Source organism: Taurulus bubalis (assembly GCF_910589615.1).
Source record: "Taurulus bubalis genome assembly, chromosome: 7".
Classification (NCBI taxonomy): domain Eukaryota; kingdom Metazoa; phylum Chordata; class Actinopteri; order Perciformes; family Cottidae; genus Taurulus; species Taurulus bubalis.
The window spans coordinates 20,544,442-20,565,787 of record NC_136595.1 but is presented as its reverse complement, the minus strand read 5'-3'; the positions used below and the strand labels follow the sequence as shown (position 1 = coordinate 20,565,787).

The 21,346-nt window shown below is 41.0% G+C and overlaps 1 protein-coding gene across 2 annotated transcripts in view; it reads left to right on the top strand.

Annotated features, from left to right (window-relative positions):
• The window catches only part of elavl4 (ELAV like neuron-specific RNA binding protein 4), a gene marked incomplete at both ends in the record, with an annotated part of 70,049 nt that extends 53,875 nt beyond the window's left edge, over positions 1-16,174 (top strand). For both annotated transcript variants that reach the window (XM_079220898.1, XM_079220897.1), the window contains 3 exons: positions 7,648-7,873; positions 12,930-12,968; positions 15,847-16,174. In XM_079220898.1, the coding sequence (XP_079077024.1) occupies positions 7,648-7,873; positions 12,930-12,968; positions 15,847-16,174 (593 nt within the window). The remainder of the gene's footprint in view (positions 1-7,647; positions 7,874-12,929; positions 12,969-15,846) is intronic.
• Positions 16,175-21,346: the final 5,172 nt, after the last annotated feature.

Here is a 21,346-nt window from a genome sequence, read left to right as displayed (position 1 = left end):
TAATTATTTGGCATTGAGCAGTTTTGTATGATTGTTCCTGATCAAAATAGTGTTAAATTAAGATTCAGTTACCTTGAAATGTAGCTGGTATGAGACGTCCATGTCTGAAAGCTTTTCAGACACTTTGGTATTATTTCCTGCCAAGTTGTATTCTGAAAAAAAAAAGAAACATGATCGTGTTTGAGAAGTTTAATGCTTAGACATGCAGCATTGCAAAGATGCTGCCAGACGCACATGATGTGCCTTTTAAAGTTGAATTTATGGTTATGGAGGTATTGAAAGTCCGGTCGTGTTTGGTGTGTACGGCGTTGCACATTCTTTATTTGGACTTCACAAGGACTGTTGTGTGCCGTTACCGACTCTGTTGAAGGTTATTATAAAATGTTATGGTGTTCACGAGGAACAATAATGGCACCGCTGACAAAATTGTTTGGAGATTGCTTGCTTTGTGACTCATGCCTGTAAAATTCGACCAAAGCTGTTTTAATGTTGCACAACTGAAACACCACTTTTGCCAGATTGGGGAGAAAGCCAGGAAGCACACACAGCTGTTATCCCTTGCAATTTGGCATTTTTAGAGGAGACACAAACAGATCGGAGAGAGTCAAAAGGCTCCCCAGGAACATATAACTGATTGGTTTCATAGACATTTGTCACTGCTATTCTGCAGCAGCCTGGCGTTAGTTACATATGATTTACTCAAGATGAACATTTTACATTATCTATCATAAAAACAGCACCCTTTCTGGCTTTTGTTACGCTGGAGGCTGCACATTGGACATCCATTTTTGTCCTGATACTTTTACTATTTTGCTATTGTGATTTCATCAACCCAAGGGAAAATATTTCATAAAGTTTAAAAGCAATGTTGGTCGTAAATAGTAGTAAATGCTATTCAATAATCTGCTGGTCTTCTCTCTTGTTGGTTGGAATATGTTAAATAAAAATTGTCTATTTTATTCAGTCTTATTCTGTACCATGTAGTTTGCCCTTACTGGTGAAATCTGCAAAATGATCAGCCCAAAAATCCTTTGTGTGCGTAACATTGAAAACAGATCAACACCACCAAAGCCAATTTTCTCAAAAACACTAAACACAAAAACACAAAAACACCAGCATCTCTCTCTGTGCTGCCTCATCTGCATGAAACTCCCGTCTCCTTTTGCCTCTCCTTCCACTTTTGTGTCATGCCTGCTGTGCCGGGTACAGAAACACCAAAACAACATGAATTTCAAGGTCAGGGAAATGCCACCGTGTAGTGCTGCTTGCGTTAGTCTTTCCAGAGCCATGAAAGTGGAGCTCCAGATGTCTCCTCACAAGACTGCAGTTTGTTTTTTGCTTCTTCTTGTACTTAGGCCGTTCATGTTTGCCCAATTTATTTTTCAAATCTCAAATGGATCCCCCTTCCCCTGTACGGTTGGTATGTTCGCTCCTCTCTTGACTTGAATAATGGATGTTCCCCTTCTGACTGACACCACACTGAATCCCTGTTCTCTGCCGCTCCAGCAGCAGAGAACAGAACGGTCAAGGTAATACGAGCAGAGCTGCAGCCTTGACTTGTACCATCGTCTCTCTGCCTTTACTTTCTTTCCCCCCCAATAATCTAAATGCAACTGCCTCCGTGGTAGCCGACAAACATGCACACACAGCCACATTCAGATATGCACATTGATACACGCACACACACACACACACTAGACAGATGGTTGAAGCTCTGCTCTGACAGAGGCTAAAGCACAGGGCACCTCCACTCTTCAAAGTCTCTTCGCCTCTCCTCGCGCTGCTTTTTCAAACACCATCTGTACCCCAGGAACGCTAATGTTACTTAAAACAAGGACATTGCTTTTTTTTCTTTCTTTCCCTCGCCATGATTAGAAGATAGCAGGAATACGCTTTCTTTCTTCCTCTGCCATATTAGTAAGTCTTTCGGAATGGCAAGTCGTATCATTTGATGCAGTTGGCACAATATAGTTTCTCAAGTAAAAGATAATAAGATGGGAGACGGAGAGGACGGGCATCCGAAAACATTTTGCTTATGTATGTGCGTCATTAAATGCGTCTATCTCGGTGAGGGCATGTGCCTGCCCTGCTTACAGTTTCATGCATCTCGATGTGCATTGTGTCATTGTGTGTGTTTGAGAAAGAGAGACAGAACGTGTGTCTTTCATTATATAGCATCCAGGTTTCTCACAACTCTCCTCTCAGGTATCTCAGAGTCATTTATCCCCGCCAGTCAGTGTTTGGGGAAATTATAGTAGGTTTTAGAGAAAGATCGGCTGCGTTTGAGCAGAGGCAAGCAAGAAAAGCACTGTTTCCTTTCTACATCATCGTCATCATCCTTTTACCGTCATCTCCGCGCATTCTCTTCTATCACCTTCTCTTCTTTTGTCCTTTCCTTCCTTACTCCCCCATTTCCACTTTTCCCTTTCTCCTTTCCATTCCTGCATTGCACTCGCCCCCCCCCCCCCCCCCCCCCCCCCCCCCCCCCCTCCCCCACAGCACTTGCTTCTCGTCTCCTGATTTCTCTACCTCTGTTTCCCCCTCCCCAGATTGAGGTAGCGTGTTATTAGTAAGGCAGCCAATGTGCCTGTCGGTGTGTGTTAGGGAGAGATAAGCACAGGTAGAGAGAGGGTTACATAAGCCGCTGTTGATTACTGTGGAGGAAAGGGAGAGCAGAAAAAGAGAGTGAGAAGAAGAGAGGGAGAGAGTGAGAAAGACAGATTGCTGTACCTTCGTAAGTACATTGTGCTCTAATGTTGCCTGTATGGCTGGCTGGCGGTTGATAAGTAGCTGAGGCCTCTGGGGCTGGTTGAAAGGACAGTCATTAGGTTGGACTCCCTAGACTGGCAGCTTGCGTCGTAGATTGCAAGTTTGTTTTTGTTATAATGTTTAATGGGAGAAAAATAAACTCTCTTCAAGGTTTACAACATTAATATGGCATGACAGAGTGGTAATACACAAACAGCGGAACACACTTTGAATAATCTGCTTCACGAATCCACACTCATTTCAAACTAGTTCATTAATTTCATCTGCGAGTAGTTTTTCTTTTCTATAAATACCAGTATAAGGCTGGTGGTCTTCTTGATTTTTTGATTTTTCCAATAAAAGAGAAAAAGAACAAATGCAACAATGAATTGATCATATCATTGCCCATGCAGCCGAGCCTGCTCCTCTCCGCCATAGACTTCCATTGTTGTGCAGTTATCAAAAACACAACAATGAGCCACACCTGCCACACTGGGTTCATTCAGTACCGTTAACATGGTAATTGTAGTTTATTTTGATTCAATCCCACATACACCGCCCTGCTGCTGTAAATATTACTTGGATTATAAAACGTCTATATTGAAAACAGTGTCCATCAAAAGCTCTAGAAGGGCTCCCTCAAAATACGAAACTATACATTTATGAGCCACCTTTTAAGATATGCTCTGTCATCAGTGGGAACAGAGGGGCTTAAAGGGGAACTACACCCATTTTACAAATTCAAACAAATGTATGATGTCATCAAGTATAAAGTGTGGGACTACTCTATAGACAATGAAAACGAGTAGAAAGAGGTTACAGACGACACTGAGAGCACCCAGGGTAATGCTCTGAGTACATGGGTGCTTTTTTCTGTTAGAGTTAAGCTCATTTAGCTGTATAAAAAGAAAATAACTCTACTGTGGGTCCATAAAGATCACTCTTCCATTCATTGTCTATGGAGCAGCTCCAGATGTTACACCATCATTATGTCATCACACGTTTGAGAGTTAGTGATGAACGTGATTATAAAATAGGGTTGTTCCCGAAAGTAGGGAGGAAAGTCAGACAGTATTGAGAGACAGTTTGTTTCACTTTTTTTGTAGGATACATCAGTAAGAAAATAAATATAGAACAAACTAATGCTGGAAAACCATCCAAGATAAAAGTCATAACAATATTCCATCCTGCTGTGTCTTCCAGTCATTTGTATTGTATTGCTGATTTGATTTGATGTGACAACTTCAGACCACATTAGACATAAATACAGTTATTGAGTATTTTAAACACTAATGTGAAGCCTGGTGATCCTCATAATACAAAGATACATTTAGCATTAGCAGTAATGTGAGGAATCATCTTTAGAATCAAAAGTCAAATACATTTTTAATCTCAATTTTAATTGTTTATTCTACTGTTATACATTATCATAAAAAATAAAAAATGTGTCATTATTTTTCTTAACACATTGAGACACATTTTACAGGTTGGTAAAGAAAAATAAGCAAAGCAAAAATCAAGGGAAAAGAAACTAGTGGCTGGTCAGATCAAAGCAGACAAATCAATGGTGGTTGATGCCGGTTGCTTTTACATTGTCACAAACCTTGCACACCTACATTATGCGTTAGATCACACATCATTTCACCATTAGATATTTGTATTACATTTTTCCTTCATATTGATCTCTAGCAACACTGAACTGAGTAAGCAGGAGTGTTAAGCCTAGTTTATGGTTCTCCGTCACGTCGACGCCGTAGGTACGCCGTCGACGTGACGCCGTCGTTAAGCATTCGAAGTTCTGCATCGAGGGACCACGTTGCTCTGCAATTAACCGCCATGCCGCCAGGGGGGTGTGCCTGTGTGGCTGTGTGGTTTCAGGGGTTATAGCCGAATTCCGGTCACAGTAAACAATGGCGACCAAGTTGGAGCGGCTGCATTAAAGTTGGAGCTCATCAATATTGAAGAGCAAATGCTTATATTGCAAATGTTGAAGCGCAGGCAACAGAGAAGACGTTTGCGGAGGTGGTCTGTACGACCACTAAACCGGTCAAGGCTGGGAAAAAGCAACTGCCGGAAATGACGTTCTGAGAGGACCAATCACAGCGCTTGCGGTCCGCGTCAACGCGACGCGTAGCTACGCCGTCGACCTGACGGAGAACCATAAACTAGACTTTACTCGGCACAACCTTCACTGTGACTACACTACTCTGCCTCTCAGCCAAAGAACATACGTTACATTTCCCTCCCTGAAACTAGCGTTCTTGATAGTGGCTTACTCATATTCCACATTGAATTCTTAAAGAAGTGAATTGTGTTTTATCTCCAGACTGCTCTACACTGTGCTGGATACAATAGTCTGTAGACGCATTTTGCCGGTAATGCACACACTGTAAACGTATGCGTGATGGGGTCAATCAACCACCACCTCACCTCCTTACAATGCTTTTTAACAAACTCAAGGACAACAGTAGCTTGTGCTCACTGAGACAACAAAAGCAAACACATAAAAATGTTAAACCTCTCCCACGTATAAACACCCGCAATCGGTCACGGAGGATTGCAAATGATCACGGACATCTCTATTGCTCTTTTCACACTTCATTCTCAATAGCACCTCTTCAAGTCGTCACTTAAGTATGTGTGTGCGTGCGTGTGTGTGTGTGTGTGTTTGTGTGTATGTGTGTGTGTGTTTTTGCCTTGCCGTGCCTTCATCAGTATGCCAAGCATTTGTCCAGAGGCCCTCCAGCCAGAACCAGCTTAGGAGCAGCTCAATGCCAAACAAGTGTGAGGATTAAAGGACGAATACAGTCCTCTCTTCCCCCCTCTCGTCTCAGCGGAGAAAGTGAGCGAGCGATGCTCTCCTCTTCCTTAACTACCGCTGAGGTGCCCTTGAGCAAGCCTTTTGGAGTCGCTAAGTGCCTTGCAGCAGTAGACAGTTGTGAAATTGGGCCGATTCCAAATATCAAGGTGAAGCATGGTCTTGGATGAGTTTTTATGCTTATTAATTTTTCAAATCTAAAAAAAAGTCTTACCAATCCAGTTTACCGACGATAGTTTACAAACAGCTCTCCCCAAAGACACAGCAGTGACCTCCATTTTACCTCACATACAGCACATGCATGACAACTACAGCAATAAATGAACAAAACCAGAGGAACCGCGTTGGTTATTGTTTGCGCTGTGTAGATCCCATTAGAATTGTTATTTTTCTGCTTTGACAAGCTAATTAAAATGTACAGGTACAGAGTTGGCACAAGAGGAAGTTAGGAAGGGGAAATTGTGAAAGTCTGTCAGGGGAGAAGGAGCCAGATAGGTAAAAAAAAAACAAAGAATAAAACTGAATAATTTACACTGAATAGCAGTTAATGAGATCATCCAACAGGCGGAAGGCAAATGCTTTTGTTTGGGTCCATGCAGAGCAGAGTGTGGGTGGTCAGTGAAGAGTGTTCCTTTGTGTCTTCGTTGCAGATTCAGAACCTTTATTACACACCTGAACTACAAACTAATTGGTCATCGTTATTAGGTTTTGCCTATTTCCGTTCCCATCGCACCTAAAAGTTGTTTACTGCTGCAGGAGGACAGTGATCACTACAGTTTACAGTTTTTTTCAATGCTTCCAGTATTTAAGAAAGGCGAGAAAATTGCAGAGAAAGTGAAAATAAGCTACTTAGTCCTTCTAAAGACAAATACACTGTGTGCTGCAAATTGTATTTCTAAAATCTTTCATTTCAGCCCGATTTTTTTCCCCAATTGAAACAGTTTTTTTTAATAATACAAACATCAGTAAATTCATTTGAGGGCAGGTGGAACACAAAGTAAATATAATAAGCTTCACCTGAAATATACAAGACATGTTTAATCAATGATTCGCTTCAAAGAGTGGCTTTTTATTTCGACGCCTGGCTGGAAAGTAAATAACCTTGTGCTGCCTGTGTCCTGGAGAGAGAAAGAAAAAGAACAAAAGGGGGAGTGAGATGGTCAAGGTGCTGCTCCGAATAAGAATTCAGGGGAGCAAGCGCCATGAGACAATCCAGCAGGAAGTATAAAAAAAGAGCTGGGGAGAGGGCTGGCATGTACAAAAATGTGGAACAACAATAAGGAGGGTTTTTATGTGTGAGAAAGAGACTGCACACAATGATGCTCAAACACAAAATTCCCCTCTTTCTCACTGCCTCTCTTTTATTCAGTCTCCGTCACGCAGACATGCCTGTGTGCACACAGTATTATGTAAATAGTCTCTTCGGCAGAGTGCTGCTGTCACTGGGCGAGCATCCTTTGGGCCATCCAGGCAGCCTCATTAAAACAAGGCACAGCATCCATTAATAGATACCAGTGCGCACATGCACTACACATACATATATTTACTATATATACAGTCAGTAACACACACGGAGCATTCACAGACACCAATAAGTACCTCCCGCGAAGCACAGCATCTTAATGTTCCTCTCAGGTGGCAGTCAAAAAATATCTCCAAGGAGACGGCTCAAATGTCACTGAGAACAATGCATGAAGAGCGTGTGTACGGCTGACTGTGACTGCAGCTAGTATGGTGGAAGAATGGATTGTGTGGCTTTAACCAGACTCAGGGCAAATGCCACGATACAGTCTACGGCTGGTGTGTGAGTTACTATTATACTATTCATCTCTGTCTTCCCTCTTTCTCCAAACCTACTGCATATCATTGTAAATGCAGCACAAGGTTTAGTTTCAGGGGATGTAAAAAAAAAATGTAAAAGACTACTACTTGGAAAAATTGTTTTTCACATTGTTGGACTGGAAAAACACAAAAATGAGCCAAACACGTAGTGGAAATGTATGGGCTCAGAAGGGATGTTGTGTCTAAACCCTGTAAAGTAAAAGGGGCTCGTGTTTGTTTTTGATCTGCTGGCCCCGCAGGTGGCTCCCGAGGTGTGGGCTTCATCCGCTTTGATAAGAGGATAGAGGCTGAGGAGGCCATCAAGGGCCTGAACGGACAGAAGCCAACAGGGGCCGCCGAGCCCATAACGGTCAAGTTCGCCAACAACCCCAGCCAGAAGACCAGCCAAGCCCTCCTGTCACAACTCTACCAGTCCCCCAACCGCCGATACCCAGGCCCCCTCCACCACCAGGCTCAGAGGTTCAGGTGAGTGCTGGGGAAAATAGGGTAGGGAAGAGACAGGATAAGGTGGGAGAGGGTTCAGGTAGAGTTGTACCAAAGATGTGTAATGCAGAGTTTCCCAACCTTGGGAGCTGACCCAGTGTACGGTTTCCTGATTCATTTGGTGACTTCATCAAAATTCCTATTTAAAGTGACTGGACTCCATTGTTCAGTCATTTTGTGAAAGCAGTCCTGCTTCACAAGAAATATGAACAGCTTAGAATGTGTCATAGAGTTGCAAAGTGGGAGGGCCAATTTCAGGTGCCCCTGGTTCAAGAAGGAAAAGTGTGGACATGATTGAAAATATCTGGTTCTTTGATAAAATGTCAAAGATGTTGGCTTGTATAGGCGACATAAACCATAAGGTGAGAAATTCATTATGTCTCCCAAGGTGAATTTTGTTAAATACATTTTTTTCTAGCTTAAATATTTAGTTCTGTTGTACTTATTACTACATAGAAATTACGACGTAATACTTAAAACTAATGGCTACAACATAAACCTATAGCCTTGTTGCCTTTTAATGGGGATTCAGCATGGGAAATAGACTTCCAAGAACCAGCTCCTCCTACTTCCCAGCTCTATGCCACAGACATCATGATGTAACAAAGTGCCGTATCGGCATAATAAGATGTAGAATAAGAATGGGGTCACTAGGGCCATCTGCCCTGAAGGTTGGGAATCTCCAAGTTCAAGTGTTCAAGTTAAGCTCAAAGGAAAGCAAGTAACAATTTATCAGCAAACTTTATAAACGGTAGTAGTTTATACATCAGAACATGAATTCTGAAACAGGTATGGCCTCTAATGGGGTCTGATTGATGAAACAGGATTCCTATTTCATATGTGGATGATTAATGTCATCAGTCTCAGACTTGATAGCAATTATTCCTGGTTAATGTAACAATAAATTAGTTTAATAAAGGAAACACATCTGTTCTAAACAACAGGCCAGATTTGGAAAAGCATTTGCACCAAATGCAATTGACGATGTTCGAACAGGTGATGTCACGCCCGCACAAAGAGCGCATGAGTCATAGCAACGTCAGTGATGCAACTTTTCTCCTGTGATCATATATTTCAGCAAATGCTTCCCCCTTTTGAGCAGCAGGTGCGAGCTCTGCACCTGGTGCAGGTGTCAATAAATCAGGCGCTCTGTGTGGGTCCACCCGGATCAGAGAGGAACTGTTCACAAGAGACTGTGGGGTTCTGTCGTTCACAACTACGTATTTCCCCTCATTTCATCATGCTGCCATCTTGTCAACACTTCTCAGAATATTCCCAGAGTAGACTGGGCAGAAACATGTATTTGGATAATAATATTGGAACTCTTTATCAAACAAAAGCATCTTTGTCTTTCTTACTTGAAAGCCATCGTTCTGCATGATATGGTCACAGTGATTCAATGAACCATCATGTTATTTTTGTAGTTTGACCCACTTCAAATACATTGCCAATAAAAACATCATTTATTATTATAGTATTACATACTGCTAAAGTCTCTGCATTAGAAGCTGGAAGGTATTTAAGAAAGACTAATGTCTTACATCCAATGACTAAAGGACAAATTAAAACAAGTGATGCCAAAGCTAATTTAAGGATTTTGGATTTAACCCATTTAATTTGATGAAATTGAGTGCATATGAAATACCTTAAAGCTGTCTTTTGCCCAGGTCATGTATTTCCACAACAAGCTATCAATACAAGCTATCAATACATGATACAATACAATACAGAAAATGGCTGACACACTATATATATATATATATATATATATATTGCATCCACCCTGATCATTTCCAGTCGCTCACTAATTACGCAAACTATACATTTACATTTATGTTATATATGACACCTGCAGATGATTTGGGCTCACTTTATTGAGGTCATGTCAACTTTCACCCCACCAAAACACAAGACAGAAACAGGTGATTGTGTGATATTACGCTCCATCATCCGATCCAACAGAAATGTCTCAGAATTGGAGAGAGAATGTGTGCTTATACAATTTCCTCTCTCTTTCAATAACACTAAGCCGGTCGTGCTGTTTACTCTCTATCAAAGTCAGAGCTTGGAAGGTATTTTTCTTCCGGAGCGGCTTCCCTGGTGTGACACCTGAGCGCTGTAGCGTGGCTGTGTGTCTGTGATACGCCAAGCCAATTTACAGGCTCCGCAGGAGAGCTGTCGCTTCTCATCACAACTCACAACCACAGGACACTTCCGTGGCTCTGTGCTCCATCTCTGCTCCCGGGCCCTCCACTAAAACCTCAACACTGTAGAAGTTAGAAATGTACTTGATGTAATATCCCTGAGCCGTTGTTTTTCCTGTTTACACCTTGAAGAGACTAAATTAAATCTAAATGTAATATTAGTGTGTTTTAAGAAGCTAAAACTACTTTTTATGAATAAAATAATGAGGCAAAAATGATCGACTGATGTATCCCTGAAACAAAATTAAACGTAAATCTGCAATCTATTCCAGATTGTAAAACGTGTTTCACATACTTAACAAGTTTGTGCTGAGACCCAAGTAAAAAATAGAATCACACTCGCATCAATCCTGTGTGACTACATCACATGGTTTATCTATAATGTGCACATATGGTCCCTCTCCGAGACAAGCAAACATAACCAACACGCAGTACACCGAGCCCTTGTCTCCGATGCTCTGTTGTTAACTAATGGTACTAATTAGCAAATTAGCCTTATTATATCCAGGGCAGGAGCCAATTTTAATTGAACAGATTTTTGTTTAAAAAAAAAGGAAGACAAAAACACCCATTCCTCCATTAACATGCATTGAGAGAAAGCACAAAAGCCCCATTGTTTATATTGAGCTTGGAGAGGCAGTGTTAAAAGCTGGCAGAGGGTTTGCGTGGTGAGTGTGCATCAGTGTGCGCTCGTACATGTGCGAGAGGAACAGGTAGAGAGAGAGAAAGAGAGAGAGAGAGAGAGAGAGAGAGAGAGAAGGTTGTTTTGTTGTGGCCCAACGGCCCGGCAGCCAGCAGATGTCTTCGTGCTCCCGGGCCTGGAGCACCTCTCCGCTGAGCACCCTTTCCAATTGACTCATTTACCCACAAAGCAGCCTGCATGTTCCCTTCCCACGTAATGGGCTAATTACTGCTTTAATGATTCTGTATATCCTACATTTTGGAAATGTTGAGAGAAAAGTGCTACAATGCAGACACACTTTTAACCCAGATAACAAGTAGGCCTATAATGTAGTCAGATGGTTTATATCAAATGTAAAAAGGTTACAAAACGTAATACAGCTGTTTTCAAAATATATTACTTTATTTAGACATTGTAAAGATGTCAATGCATTTAAATATAAAAAACATAAATGTGAGCCACTTGTTAGTCACTATAAAAATAACATTTTGGAGCACAGGTTATTACAGTGCTCTTCCGTCCTGATCCTTCCTAATGCATTAGATAACTACAATTACCTGGCATACCAGTGTTTAATTGTCCCCGATTAGAAGACTTCTGATCTTTTATCTCTAACATGCAATATAAATATAATTTTAAATGATCAATATAAATATTATTGTGATTAATATTATACAAGTTATTTAATAAAAGCATTCAAAACCTAATTGCTTTCTTAATTGAAATAGAATAATAATTAAGTTCTGTGTTTTGTATGTGAGAAAACTCTAATGTAGTGTTTAAATGGTGTAATTGGAGTATTGGAGTAGTCACCAGGATTATATTGTGATCGAAACTAAATATCCAATAACATTTTTAATACCATTTAGCAGTTGTGTTGCAAGAAAGCAAATCCTTGTTGCCTGAAAAAGATGAGGAGAAACAACCTGCGTAGGCAAGGCAAAGTCAGAGAGTTTGTAGTGTTTTCAAGAGGGACGAGGCGTCACTAGGCAGCTGTTGCTCAATAAGCCGTGGCCCTTGTCCATTAGGCCAGAGGAGTTAATAAGACATGAGACAGGCCAGACCCAAGTGAGGAATGAAGGTCATTGAGTCACCAACCACACTGCATCCATCCAAGAGGGCCGACATTTCATACAGCCCACAGGTTTCTGAAGTCCGGCTCACAAACAGACCCACACACAGCCCGCTGGGTTCTTAAACTACACACACACACACACACACACACACACACACACACACACACATACACACACACACACACACCCACACACACAAACTGCACCCTGGCTGACTGGTTGTCGCTCACAGGGCAAGTTAATATAAAACCACAACATTTCCCAAAAACCTAACCTTTTTAGACAGAGGACACCCTCTGACTAACACTCAGCCATTCCACCTGACCCGTGAGCACTTAACAGGTTGACCCCGACCACAAAGACAGTCATTCGCAATTTCACGGCTAGTTTAATGTTCAGTTGTGTTTTTGTTCTTCCGCCTCATAGAAAACATACTTATCATCCTCACCTCTCTCACTCACCATCATTCAAATGCCAAACCATTACACTGACAGAACTCTGGATCGTTCCCTGTCATCTCAGGTGTTCTCTCAATTGAGTTAACACTAATTAAAGACCATAGTTTATGAAAAGATACTTTTCTCCATCTTCTAATTAACCATCAGTGTGGTGGCATAAATTCTATGGATACCCACATGCAATTTCTGCATGGAAAGTAAACCGATGATTTGCCCTTGCATAGCACTATGGCTAGCCTAGCATCCTAGCATAGCCGTGTAACATGCCATGTTCACGCCCCGCCGCCATTAGTGCTCTGTATGTGCCTGTAAGTGTCCACTGCTCTAGTATCGTATCACAGTTAACCAGTCACACCTACAGTAATGTCGAAGCACCCGTAACTCTCTGCTCTGGCATTAGCTAGTGCGGCTACGCCATGCTGATGGTACTGTAGCGTCATTAACTGATGCTAGCATTTTCTGGTGAGGCTCCTCAGTGTAATGGGCCAACTATAGATGGGTTTGTTTGTTCTTGAGTGAGGAGGACCATGCAGTTCCTACAGGGACTTAACATTAGTTCCATTGAGTGAGTCGACCATCTGCCCACCATTAACCCCAGAACCCTCCTTCTCTTTACAGGCTGGACAATTTGCTTAATATGGCCTATGGCGTAAAGAGGTAATTAAAAACTTCACCCAATGCCAGATGTCCATGTTGACTCAATGATTTTTCAATATCTTTTTTTCTGTTCTTTTTTTAAATTATTATTAGTTTACATTTTCTTGTATTTTTGCAGTCACTTTGCGTTTGACCATTTGTTCAAGGTCAATTGCATCTTTCGGTTCTTTGATTTGTTTAGGTTGTTTTCTCGTAAGCTTAAGTTGGTTTTAAAACATTACCAATCACTTAAGGTGTAAAAAAGTATTTGTTTTCAGTGGTGATGAATTTGCTTTGTTTTGATTATGACAAGTGCTGGTGTTGTTGGGATTGTTTTGGGGTTGTTTCTGTGTACTGAATGGATTTTGTTCTCTGGTGTAACACTCTTAATTTCTAGGTGTGTTTTTTTTCTTCTACCGGATTCAGGTTCTCCAGCCTTGTCACTCTTCAGCTATTGCTTGGGAATAGTCTTTAAAATCTTTAATTCATCACTTTGATTATATAGGTATTACCTCACTACATCGTTAGAATACAACCTATACATCCACTATCAAGTATGTACACAAACCTTTATGACATAGAGGTACATATGTACAGTGGAAGCCATGACAAAATTACATATTGCCTTAATTGAGGTGAGGAAGTGTTCAGCGAGGACACCGGATGAGGCTCGATGAACCTGGATCCCTGCTGGAAACAGGAAATGCTGTTTCACTGCAGACAGCTCCAGCTTTGCTCGGCACGGCTCTGCTCAAATTCCTTCCTTTCGCCTCCCTGTTTCATTTTGCTTTCTCGCTACCATAGGTCTTACATAACCCTGAGCTGTGGTGGAACTGTGGTGATAGATGTTTAATGTGCTGACCGTACCATCTTGCATGTTGCAAGCACAGGGGACATCATCTGAAGGCAGTTTAGCAACTCAAACAGAGATAAAGTTTTATCCTGAGAGAAATGTTCCCTTAACAAGTTCCCCTGAAAAGCTGTTTAAGCCCAACAAGCGCTGCAGTCTCACTCTGAGTCTCTACATAATTTCAGGAAGGTGAAAATAGTGTCTGATTCAGCCGTTCTGATTGCAAAGCATGCCATCAACTTAGAAGTGCTTTTCAGTGATCTGAGGTTATTATTTGAAAGGAAAGAGAAGAAAGGTCTTAAGAGCTGGAGATGGTTGGCTTTAGAAAGGACAGAATAGATATCTGGTCAGCTACACTGTTGCTATGCAACCCCTGGTCTCGTCTGTAACATTGGTTAGTGTTTGGTCCCGCTCTGGTGGGTACACACAGACACATGTGCATACAGACACGCGCATCTCCACATTCCCGCAGTGGCAGTGTTACCCAGCCTCCAAACCGCCACACGCTCGCAAACCTCCTCACATACTTCAGCTTTTGCATATAAATCACCACAAGTTTTTTTTTTCTTCCCCCGAGCCCAGCAGGAGAGGCTTGTAGGCAACCGAGCATGTCAGACAAGGCCTCAATGTGGTGAAGCCAGTAAAGATTCTTGATACTGGAGAAAATAGTAGCAAAGGATGGGGAACGCGTTATAATACAGTTTTCTGCTGCAGCAACCCTTTAATGAATATGAAACCCCCCTGTTATCTCAGTCATATATTTATGACAGGCTACTATAATCTAATGCATCTTATCAGACAGAAATACACACAAATATAATCCATTTTTTATCTCACTTCATGTAGACAAAAAATAGAGCGCTCACTAACAATAAGCAAACCATCCTCGGCTTGTATTAGCGTCCAAGGCAACTACAATGGCCAGAAGCAAACTCTGCATGACCAAAGTCAAGCAGGAAGGTCGCAGTGATTGCCGGCCATATATAGTCGCTGGAGAGAGTGAGACGAGTGGGGGCCCTGAGCAGCAGGCAGTGCTATCGATCAGTGCCACCAGCTCTGGAATAGAACAGAACACCCTGCAGACTGCGGTAGGAGTGGGAGGAATACACTTTGTACCTTAATGCCACTGGGCTGTAAAGTGCTTCCATTTTCCATTTAGTTGGCTCCCTCTCCCCTCCCTCTCTTTCGTTAAGGAAGCAGCCTTCTCCGAGACAGCTGCAGCAAAGCGGAAATCTCAATTAAAGCACACCCAATAATGCCTATAGTCGTTTCTTGGAGAGAGGTGGCACAAGAAATGATCCTTTTTATCTCATTTACCTTTTATTTAAAAGTGGTGATTATTTTTTTTCCCTCCTTTCCCTTTCCTTTGAGCGGAAAGGCAATTAAGTGAAGTCAACTGAGGATTCAAATCTCTTGCATCACATGAAAAAGAAGAAGATTATGAGGCGAATGAGAACAGATTTAGCAGGCTGGTGCATGATCTTCGATGGATTTCTAGAAACGGTTTAATTCAACAACTTCCTGCAATTTAGCTCCTAAAGGAGCCACTCAGGGACAAAAAAAGAGAACCTTCATCTGCATCTCCTTAAGCGGAAACACAGCTCCGCGCTGTCGTCACTCCTTACATTCCTTTCAGACCTGCAGCTCATTTAGCAGCAGCTATGCAAACACGCAGACAAACTTTTTGCATTTAGACATGAACATGCACATTCAATAAGCACCCATGCATATGCATCCCAATTGATCTGACGTTGTGTAATTAGCTTGGAGATCAGTTTTTGTAGTTTGAACCATGCACTGTAAAGATTTAAAAGATGAAGCTTATTATTTATCATGGCTATAGACAGTCGCATATCAGAAAGTTAAGCGTCAAGGCAAGTTTGTATATTTGGAAGGAGGATTAGGTAGATGGAGATAGGTTTTTCACCAGTTTATGGCCATTTCATGTACTAGATGCAGAACATTTTTGTTCAACTGTGTAATTGAGCCTGTTCAGTTAAAACTCTCTCTTTTCTCTCTCCCCTTCTTCTGCTCTCCCTCTCCTCTCAGGTTCTCCCCCATCACCATTGACAGCATGACCAGCCTGGTTGGCATGAACATCCCTGGGCACACGGGCACCGGTTGGTGCATCTTCGTGTACAACCTGTCGCCAGATTCGGATGAGAGCGTGCTCTGGCAGCTGTTCGGGCCCTTCGGTGCAGTCAACAACGTCAAGGTGATCCGTGACTTCAACACCAATAAGTGCAAAGGCTTCGGCTTTGTCACCATGACAAATTACGACGAGGCGGCCATGGCCATCGCCAGTCTCAACGGCTACAGGTTGGGCGACCGCGTCTTGCAAGTCTCCTTCAAGACTAACAAGACACACAAGTCCTGAACTTTAACAGATAAAAGCAGTTGCCCCGCGACTTTGTCTGCTCCCAAATTGCCCCCAACCTTTCCCCCCCATCCACCCGTCCCTTAGCCCCTTCAGTCACTACCACTACCACCCTACTACAGCCATCCAACACAGCAAACTCAAACTCCAACCGGAACACAAAGCAACCGACAAACCATCAAACAAATTGAACTAGAAATGGCTTATATTATAACTTTGGACCTATAAGCCAATGTTGCCTATGTATTACAAAAATGAAATGATGAAAATGTTCATGAGTTTTTTGGAAGCTCCTGTGATAATGCAGGCTTCCTCTTTGTTGTATATTCTTTCTGTTTGTTGTGGTTGTTTAAATGAGTTTTCTCTTCTGTGTAAACAGTAGCAAATCCCTGTATTTCCCCTTATTTCAGAGAAGAGAACGTCCTTTTTAGATTGAAAACTTTTCTCTGTCTTGATTCAGGATTTGTTTTTCTTTTGTAAATCCGGATCCACTGTCGTTAGTATTATATACCTCCCTGTCGGTAAAAGGGAGGGGGCTCTTTTTTAAATTGGTGAACCATTCATTCATTTTTAGTGTGTATCAAAAAGTTCCCCTTATCTATTATAGATGGGATTCCACAATCCCAGAAACTCTGATGTAGAAAAAAAAAAGAATTTCTAACATTGTTTTTGTTTTGTATCGCAAACAAAAACATAATGTCTTTCCTCACAGTGGTTCAGGGAGATGGGGCGAGGGAGGGGATGGGTTAGCTTTCCTGATGACACGTTCAGTAATTTAAGAAAAAAAAAAAATAACACTGTTGCCAAAGAGAAGATCTCTTTGCTTGAAAAAAATGCATTTAGAAAAAGATAAAAATAAAGAGAAAGAAGATCTATTTTTATAAATGATAATTAAAATAAGAATTATTGATGAATTTTTACAAGAATCTGGATTTGAAAAAAGAGAAAAATATTTTGACTGGCTAACTAGGGGGGGCCGGGCCGGGAGGGAGGGGGCACCACCTTGTCTCGTCGTTCTGCCGTGGTACTTTATAGGATCAAAGGTTGTTTGTTTTTTGGGAAATCCAAGTTGGCAGTGATTTTGTAGATGGAAGGGATGCAAACTGAGGCAGGTGATTTTGGTAATTTTTCACATATGTACTAGTGCGTAATTATTCAACAGCGATACCCAAAAGGGAAGGGAGAGGGGTCTTTCCAAGGCCTAACCATCCTTATAGTCCAGAGCCCAAAGCAAGAAGACCCTTTGTCCACTTGTTTTCCTGTTTTCTTCATCAGTTAATATGGGATATCAGTAAATAGATATATACACATCTATCCATTTAGAGAGCATACTATACATTATCTATATCATTTTCTTCGCTCTGCGTTTGTGAACTTACATTTGAAAATAACTTCCTTTTAGCGATCAACAGTAGGTGCTATACTACATTATTCACATATCTTAAATATCCAAGTTTGTTGTTCTATGTGTTGTTTAAAGAAAAAAAAAACTTCGATGTTGGCATTGAATTGAGCTGCTGTTCTTTGTTTAATATTTGTTTATTGTTGGCCCAAAAATCTGGTTAGACTATCTCTTTGCTGAATAACCAGATGATCGAATTTGGGCCGTGTAAGAATCACTGAACAAATTTTGATTTTGTATTTTTTTGGTTTGGCTTGCTGACTTTTAGGTTACTTGCTGAGCGTAAAACGTTTGTCAAAACTAAATGATGATTAGCTAGTTCCGTTAGTCTAGATATTTGTTTCCTTAAAAAGGATCTATGACAACTGTGTCTTTATTTGCTGTGTACAAATAGATGATATATATATATACATATATAGTCTACATTTGTTTTACAATATCTACTGTACTATATGAGTTGTCACTGTTCTTTTGTTTGAGCTTGTCTTTTTCATATGACAACTTATTATGAAGTGGTGGTTCAGTTACTTAGAAAAACTTGTGAGGAAACTGTTCAATTGTTGTCATGTTGCTTGTGGAGAAAAAAAAAGATTTGGATTAACTTTCAGTTAGCTACCGCGGCAAAAGAAACCGAACAAAATCTTAGAATATAACTGTATTTGTTTATCTGTTTATTTACTTATCTATTTTTTAAACTATTTATTTTTCTATTTATTTCTATTTATTATCTATTTATGAATTGATTAATTTATATGTGTATTTATGTATTTATTTGTTTCATTGTCTGTGTATTTGCGTGATTCTGGTACAGGGAGGGGGCGTTTCTGAGCAAAAGGGAACAAAGCGACTAGTGGAGAGGCTCTTCCAGTAGTCCACTGCACTGAGAGAACTTTTAGTACGTTCGTGCTTTGTACCAATATATCAAAATGACAATATAAAAAAATCTAAAAGTCAAGAAAACTGAAAAAAATGTCCGGAGGGTTGGGGGACGCTCTTCCCTTATTACTAGAAACAGTTACTCGCTATGCATAACCTAGTTAATAGTTAAATTTGCTATTGCTTTTTTCTTGTCTTGTTAAAATGAAATCTTTAGATCTTTTTCAATAAAGTTTAGTCTTAATAGAATGTTATAAACAGTCGTTCTGGTTCAATATAACCTGTGATAAGTTTGTGTTGTTCTAAAAAGCCACTCCGTCCACACCCTCCCTCCACTTACTACCGCTTTGTGATGAAACCTTATGCAAAAATGTGGGTCTGAAAGCATAGTTTTCAGTTTTCAGTAAAACATTTTATATAACATTCAGCTCTTGGAGGCTTGGGCAGATACATTTTAAAAGGAGCAAATGCCCGTTGTTGTTTGAGGGTCATTCATTGCACTGGACTAAATCGGTCAAAATCACTTAAGAGTCAAAACTTATTTTTAAAAATATTCATCATGTTTTCAAATGACATACCAACAAATCTTTAAAAATGAGAAATTGTTACCATTGCACACCAACTGTTATTTACAGCAGTTGTTGCTATACTTAAGAAGTACTCTGGAGGTATGAAAAGGGATTGTACCAATTCTATATTTTATATACTCTAATATGATATATATTATATATTTTGAAAGGTGAAAAGGTAAGGGAATGGTTCCAGAAGTATAAATATACGGAATTGGATTTTTTTGTTTGTTGTTAAGACTTGAAAACATGAAGGAGGTGTGTGGAGAGCATTTCAAACACTCAGACGCATGCTTGCATTAAGTACATCCTTCTCTCTCACACCTCAGTCATCTGACAGGCCGGGTCATCTTATATCGTCATTATTATCCCGTCATCATCTGCGCCATTCAATCACATAGTTTTCTAACGTCATAACGGCAACAAACCAACCAACCCACCTACCCACCAACCAACCATACAGACCCCTTCATGCTCCCCGCCGTCGGGAGCTTGAATTATGCAACGACCCCAGTAGAATGTTGTTCTGACGTGTGAACTAATTTCCTACACTGTATGACTTTTGAACTCTTACGATGCGTGCCTGTGTTCCGCCTAGACCCTGTGTGCACATTGTGTGTGTGTGCGTGTGTGTGTGTTTGTGTGTGTGTGTGTGTGCGCGCATGTGTGCATGTTTGTATGCATGTTCCTTTATGTAATTGTGTGCGTGTAGTGCGTTTGTCCTCATATGTTTGTTAGCGTGGAGTACATCCAAATGTGCGTATGTACAGTATATACATTTGTTACGTGTTTGTGATTGTGTGTAAGTGTGTGCGTGTGTGTGTGTGTGTTTTGTGCATTTTGGGTCTGTTTAGTGCACATGTATACAAACGTATATGTGTGTGTCTCCCTGAGCGCATGTGTGCACGCGTGAGACAGAAACGGCGCGTGCAGTTGCTTTGAAATGTGTGCGTGTGTGTGAAAGTGTGTGTGTGAAAGTGTGTGCATGTCAGGGTGTTTGAAACATGGGGCTGCGTCACCTCGCTCTATGCCCAACCCCTATGGCTCACACCATCCCCTGTAGCGCCTTATAGTGGCAGCCTGCCAGTAGGAACAACGCAGCCAGTAGTGGAGGAGGGAAGGTGAACAGAGGAACTAGGCTCTTCTTGTCAGTTTTCATTTTCCTCCTGAGACGTGTTTGTTTACTATCTGAAAAATCTATAAACGAAATCTTTAAAGACAAAAAAGACGAAAAAATGTTCACAGGGCCCCATGACCGCGGCTCTCTCTTCTCTCTCCTGCTTATGTTATTACTTAACAATTATCAATGATGATTATTATGATTATTATTGCTATTATTCTTAGTATTCTTATTCTTATTATTAATCCAATTACTGCGATGAATGACTTCATGTTATCCTTGCTAGTTTAGGTCATTTCTGAAACTGGAAACAAAAATAAAAATCTTGCTGTAAATGTTTGTTTTTTCTTTTTCATAAAACTGTTGTGTTTGAATTATTTGTACTTTTGAATGTTGGGACAATAAAATGAGGTGTTAAGAGCTTGGACGTTTCTTGTTTTGTTGAATGAAGCATTTTAATACATATCACACATCACACTGCTATGTTTAAAAAGTATTCTCCCTCCAAATGCTAACATTTGATAGTTCCAGCTCCTAAAATGGATTTTTTTTTCTTGTTCTTTTTTTTTAATCACAAAAAAATAATGGTTATTGTATTTGGACAATGCAAGCCATTTGAAGAAGTTATCTTGGGCGCAGAAATTGTGAAGGACGTTTTTCATAATTTTCTGGCAAGATTTCAAATTAGTAATACAACACAATAGCTTTGACTGCAACAGTAAATCATAGATTTAATCTGCGTTCACTGTGACCTTTCAGCTTCTGAGGGACAGTCACGACTATGAGGCAGTAACACTGCAGTCATAAAACGCAGCGCTGATCTCGGTCGGCCCTCTAAAAGTGCTGCTGTGAGACGGGAGAGAGGATGCAGTGAGATAACACTGCCCCCTGCATCCTCACGGGCTCCGCGTCCTTCCTGACACAATGCTGCCTCTCACCGAGTAGGAGTGTGTGGTTAATATGTGCTTATCATCTCATCCGATCTTTCTGCCTCACGATCCAAAACATCACCAGTCAGCCAGAAAAACACCTGAAGCAAAGGAACTACGAACGAGGCCTTAGAGGACAGAGAAATATCACTGCTGCAGACCACATCTGTTCACCAATTCTTAATGTAATGTCCGGCGATGTGAACCCAGCTTTACGCAATCCAGATCACACCCGAGAGCATCACAGTCGTAGTGGAGGAGACGATGGCTGTTAGA